Source organism: Solanum verrucosum, unplaced genomic scaffold (genome assembly GCF_900185275.1).
Source record: "Solanum verrucosum unplaced genomic scaffold, falcon-dt-bn FXZP01000860.1, whole genome shotgun sequence".
NCBI lineage: Eukaryota > Viridiplantae > Streptophyta > Magnoliopsida > Solanales > Solanaceae > Solanum > Solanum verrucosum.
In genome coordinates, this window is record NW_026020617.1 from 52,066 (window position 1) to 58,448 (window position 6,383).

The 6,383-nt window shown below is 36.6% G+C and overlaps 1 protein-coding gene across 1 annotated transcript; it reads right to left on the reverse strand.

The window, feature by feature from the left end:
- Positions 1 to 1,496: 1,496 nt before the first annotated feature.
- Positions 1,497 to 6,025, reverse strand: LOC125811348 (uncharacterized). Its single transcript, XM_049490852.1, has 3 exons — positions 5,231 to 6,025; positions 3,186 to 3,234; positions 1,497 to 1,807 (listed from the first exon to the last, which is right to left on the reverse strand). Exons 1-3 carry the CDS (start codon positions 6,023 to 6,025, stop codon positions 1,497 to 1,499), a joined length of 1,155 nt encoding a protein of 384 aa, XP_049346809.1.
- Positions 6,026 to 6,383: the final 358 nt, after the last annotated feature.

The following is a 6,383-nucleotide window of genomic DNA, read 5'->3' on the forward strand; positions in this document are numbered from 1 at the left end:
TACAAATTTTGATGATGCCTAGTGACTTACATTACAAGCTGATAGCCCTATACTATTCTCAGGTAGTCATAATAGAGAAGAAAGATTTTCACGTATTGCATATTAACGACAACTGAAACGGAGAGGAGAGGACTTCATGTTGGTCTCTTAAACTAAAGAGCTTTAACAGACTTAAAGTCTAGGCCGACAAGAACTTGACAGAAACTTCTAAAGTATCGAATATGCTTAAATACTATAAATAGCTTAGCTATTTTAGCAAATAAAATGGAGTTCTAATGAACAAAAAAAAATAGATTTATTATGTGTCAACACTCTTGAGAGAAAAGCAGTAATCTAATCCAATATTTAAAAATCTATTCTACTTTGAGTACTTCCACACTACCATCCATAAGAAGACCAACAAAAGAGAGGAAATCGATTCCATATTGAAAAATTGAAACAGTAGCAGGTGAAGGACTGATTTTAAGCCCTAGAAATGATCATTTATACAAAGCTTGGTTGTACTGGAAGGAGTAAACACAATTTAGAATTGAGACTCCTCAAACTTTAAATGGAATCGGACTTGCGAAACAACAAAATAACTCATGAGATATCTAAGGTGCAACACCTTGGCCTAAACTTGGATATCAGTTAGCAGCAGAGAGCAACACAAATCAAGCTAGCTAAACATTCCACGAAATTCATATGTAAAACTCAGAATCAGTAACATAGGCAGGTGTGATGTCTTCTAAGCCGATTTCAACTCGAATTTTCATTAACAACACAAGCAGATACAAATTTATATGGTTTAGAGACAACCAGCTAAAGTGCAAATCTTAGGACAAGAAAGCAGACCATATCATTTTTTTTCCACATGGGACTTATTTAACCAAATCGTAATCGTGGTAGCTAAGTTCAAACAGAGAGCAAACTCCTCAACTCGACCTTTAATCTCATAACATTGCACTCTTAGTTACATGAACATGTAAAAATTTCAAACAGGAATAGTGAACCAATTTCAATTATATAGATGACAAAAATAGCGATTCGACTTGAGTTTAGTGCCTGAAATTAGTTTATGTGTACACAATACATCTAAGAGGCAATATTTACATTTAGAGAAATAAAAACACACATAATAAGATTGGTAAATCAACAGTCTCTCTCATTAACACTAATCTTTACTAACGTTTTTTTTATAACGAAACGAATTTAGATGGGCAAAATCGAGATAACAACACAAAACTATATTCTTATTTCCAGAAACCGAAAACAAAATGTAAGACGAGGGTGATTACTGACCTTGTGTAGAGCAACAAACTAAGGCTTTGACGTCAAGAGATTTCGACTCTGAACTTCCTTGAAACTCGAATTCAAAACAGAAAACAAAGGGACAACAAGAGAACTTTGAACTCTAAAAAAAAACTTGAAGTGGCTGCGATTTTTGTTCTTTTTGATCGATTCTTGGGATCTTTTTCGATTGTTGCTGGATGATCCTTATGAGAACCAAATGGGTTCTATTCTATAGCCAATTTGGGATCCAAGAATTCATATTTTGAATTCTTGGAAACGCAAATCTCAGAGGAAACAGAAAAGAAATCATGAAGGGGACGACGAAATCTCTCAAGAATCGACCTTTTCAGGTAAAAGGTCGATTTGAGAGGGTGAGTGATTGATGGGGCATTTTTCCGGTGGCCCAGACCCCTTTTTTCTGATGGAGAAGATGGGAGAGCAAGTGGGGTAGCAATGGGCGGTGATGGGAGAGGAGCCTGAGGCGACTGTGGAGAAGACGTAGCTAGCGTAGGGGTCTGAGGAAGAAGCGTGATTTCTGGAAAAAAGGTGAAACATGGAGGTGATCTTTGGAGAAGGGGGAGGGGTGAACATGATTTTTGGGAAAAATAAAAGTATAGGGCATCGGTAGGGGTCTAAAAGTCTTAATTAATTTGGGTCGTCCGATAACGATCAGACAGTTAATAAAAATGGAGGGTTTAAAAATAGTAATAATAATATATATATATATATATATATATATATATATATATATAATAGTAAAAGGATGGATTAATTAGAACCCTTAGATTAAATTGGATGGTCAAGATTATAGCTGAAGAAAACACAATCCATATGTTTCCTACGTGACGCACGTGCATTGGCTGAATTAAAAAGACTTGGAGTGCCATGTTTTGCTCAAATTAAATCTATTAAAATTATAATCTCTTTTTTATTAAATAACCATAATTTATTGAATTAAAAAATAATCTTTTTGCAAGACTAGCTTATTTGATAAAATTAGTCATTCTAAAAATATGATTAATATAAATTAGTAACTCATTAACTAATTAAGCCTCCTAATTTTAAAAATGTACGAAAAATATTTATCACAATAATAGAAATTATATTTAATTAGAAAAATCGAGTTAACCCTTAAGAACAATATTTATTTGACGTAAAAAAAAAGAGAAAGTACGTAGTAATATTTATATGATATATTTAATTTTTTTAAGAAATAATATTTATGAAATAAATTTAATAAATAAAATAAATAATTAAAAAATCTTTTCGTATTCCTATATATATATATATATATATATATATTATTATTATTATTATTATTATTATTACTTTAGTTATATAAATGTGGAGAGCCAAAATTAGGTGTCAACACCTTGTGCCTTTCTTTGTCTATGGAGGAGAGTAGAGAAGACGTGGACAAAGAAACATTGACACGATCCAATTTAGGCGACCACCAAAATACACTTTGAGCAACAACTTAGCAAAAACTGTTTATGGAGTTATGGCCGAACTCTGCCTTCTGAGCTGCCTACATATCTCAGGTTTCATGAGAAATCAGGCCATATGTAGTTCAAGAGTGTAAGAGCATAGCAAATTTTGATTAAAATTTGGCCAGTATTGAATTATGGTAATACGAAATTTTTTGTGGTGAGGTATGAAGAAATTAGCACCAATAGAGGGACGAGACATAGTTCTTAAGAAACTCGAATGAGAAATGCTTCGTAGCCATTTCTACTGAAGACTTATGGTAGAGAGATGAATTTTCAAAAAAATTGCCCAGTGTCGAGTTATAATGAACTGAGACATGAAAGAGTTATAAGTAAGATTTAAATCTGAACTTCTGAAGATCGAGCCGAGTTAAGTTTTGAAAGTGAATCCTTGACGTAGCTAGTGATGCTTGTCATTGCACTAACTTGCCCTAACTTGCTGCTTCGAGGGAGTTCCTTGTTGTAATGCGTTGTCCTGCAAAACATGTAAAAGGGTGAAAAGTACATGTTGCGGTTCAAAATTATAAATTGAAATAGTAATGTAAGGAGTAGAGTGTAGATGTTCAAACAAATGTTGATGTCTCCTTTCTGTGTTGTGAATGTGACGTAGGTAAAGTAACTTGTAATGTAGAGGCCTCCGACTGGCAGGGATGTTGTAATGTAAAAGCCTGCATCTGGCTGTGTAAAGCTTGTAATGTAAAGCCTCCGACTGGCGGAGTTGTTGTAATGTAAGAGCCATGTATATGGCTATGTAAAAACTTGTAACGTAACATTTCATTGTTGGCGTATGACAACGTCGCTATGCTTGCATTTCCCTGATCGATGGAGCTTTGGTGACGTCACTACGATGTTAGCCTCCGATTGACAGAGTGTTGCTTGTTTTGCTTATATACCGGCTCTGATTTGGCGGAGTTCAATCTATGTTTGCTATGTACAGCCTCCGGTTGGCGGAGTTTGACGATGTTTGACGGTGGTCTCCGATTGGCGGAGTTGTTAATGAGGTTAGATTACAAGCTCCAGTTGGTGGAGTTATTTTGACAGAAAGCTAATTATCCTATTTTCCTACGAGAATCCTCTTTTCTTTAGTATTTGGTCTAGATCTTGAGCGTACCTGCAAAGATTTAAATAAAATATTTTTAGACATAATATGTAGGTTGAAGTATTTTTAGGAAATAAAGTAGGGAAAGAGTATTTTGGCTCATGATTGTGGGAAGTCGAATGGCGACTCCGGTCGTGCCCCGAGGCTTGATGTTGTCTTTCTTGATTCCTGCACCCAAAGAAAAATTTTAGTTTGGGAAGGGGTGTTGATTTGTATCGACTCGCAGACTGAAGCCTCGTCATTGGAATCCTTTGGCATTTTTTTGTCCCGCACCTAGTTCCTTAACCAAGAAACTTGGCAGGTGGAAAATATTTTTAGCTTGTTTTTCTAGCAAATAAGTATATTGCGTATATATTAGGTATATATATATATATATAGTAATTCTCCAGCGTTTTTAGATTATGACATGTTTCGAAGTCCATCGAGCTTTCCATTTTGTTGACTATATCCAACATAGTCTTCTTGTAGCTTTTACTCTCCTGATGAAGCTTCCCTAGCTCTTTTGCAGACACTGCGACGATCGAGATTCTTCATATTCTGAGGTTACGCCAACTATGAGGAAGTGTTTCCTAAGGGTAAGGAAAAAAAATTATGCAGTGCATTGATCGAGCTTGAGTCAGGCTGCCTACGTATCCCCAAAGTAGGAATCAGATTGTAACGTAGTTTGAATACAAGTGGGAGCCATAGAAGTATGTAATGCAATGATCGAGCTTGACTAAAGCTGCCTACATATCCAAGTGGAATCGGGTTGTAACTTAGTTCGATACAATAGAAAAGAGGAAAATACAGGGGAAAAGTAAGAATATGTAATGCAATGACCGAGCCTAACGCATACTACCTATGTATCCAAACGGAATCAGGTCTGAACGTAGTTCAATTACAATAGGGAGAGTGAAAAATATAAAATGAAATGACCGGGTCTGACTCACACTGCCTACGTATCCAAGAGGAATCAGGTCAAGACGTAGTTCAAATACAATAGGAAAAAGGGAAAATATAAAATGGAATGATCGGGCTTGACTCATGCAGCCTACCTATCCAAGCAGAATCAGGTCATGACGTAGTTCAAATACAAAAGGAAAGTGAAAAATATGAAATGCAAGGGATCGAATTCGACAAGGATTTCCCATGTATCCCACTGAGGGAATTCATGTCGAGCGTAGTTCTAAATACATGGAAATGATGTTTTTGGGTTTTCTAAGGAAGATCGGATCCGATGTAGGTTGCCTACGTACCCCGCCGTGGGAAGTCAGGTCTAGACGTAGTTCTGTTACATTGAAAAATGCAAAAGTACAAGAAATAAGCGCTAATCTTGAGGTGTTCATATGTAATATTTCTTGATGGCGTCTGAATTGATTGGTTTTGTTCTCACTCTGCCATCCATTTCTGCTAAGATTATTGCTCCTCCACAGAGTATTATATGAACCATGTAGGGTCCTTGCCAATTTGGTGCAAACTTCCCTTTGGCTTCTTCTTGGTGAGGAGATATCCTCTTCAATACTAACTGCCCCGGTGTGAACTGTCGAGGTTTAACTTTCTTGTTAAATGCTTTGGTCATTATGTTGTGATAGAGTTGACCATGAAAAATTGCGTCCATCCTCTTTTCATCAATGAGCATCAATTGTTCATGTCTGCTACGTATCCATTCTGCATCATCCAGACCAACCTCTTGGATAATCCTTACAGATGGTATTTCCACCTCGGCATGTATTACTGCCTCCGAACCATAAACCAACATATAAGGAGTTGCCCCAGTTAATGTTCTGATTGTGGTGCGATAACTGAGTAAAGCATATGGTAGCTTCTCATGCCATTGTCTGTGACTGTCCACTATTTTCCTTAAAATCTTCTTGATATTCTTATTTGCAGCCTCAACTGCTCCATTCATCTGTGGCCGGTAAATCGTGGAATTTTGATGAGTAATCTTGAACCTTTCACAAGTTTCCTTCATAAGATCGTTGTTGAGGTTGGCTGCACTATATGTTATAATTGATTCTGGAATTCCAAACCGACAAACTATGTTGTTGCGAACAAAGTCTGCCACTACCTTCTTAGTCACTGCCTTGTATGTCGAAGCTTCGACCCATTTTGTGAAATAATCAATAGCCACCAGAATGAAACGATGTCCATTTGATGCGAGAGGCTCTATGGGTCCAATAATATACATCTCAAACGGCAAATGACCAAGGGGAACCCATCACATTGAGCTCATTTGGTGGAACTCGTATAAAATTTCCATGCACTCGACACTGATCACACTTTTGCACATATCGGATGCTATCTCTCTCCATGGTCATCCAAAAATATTCGAATATTCGGCTCTTAAAATCTTTTTTGCCAAAGTGAACCCATTCATGTGAGGTCCACATGTTCCTGCATTTATTTCATCCAAAAGCCTTGTCGTTTCTGTGGCGTCGACACACCTTAGCAATCCTAAATTTGAAGTTGTCCTATATAGGATTTCTCCGTTAAGGAAAAAATGATTGGTCATCCTTCTCAAAGTCTATTTCTGCTTGCTTGTGGTA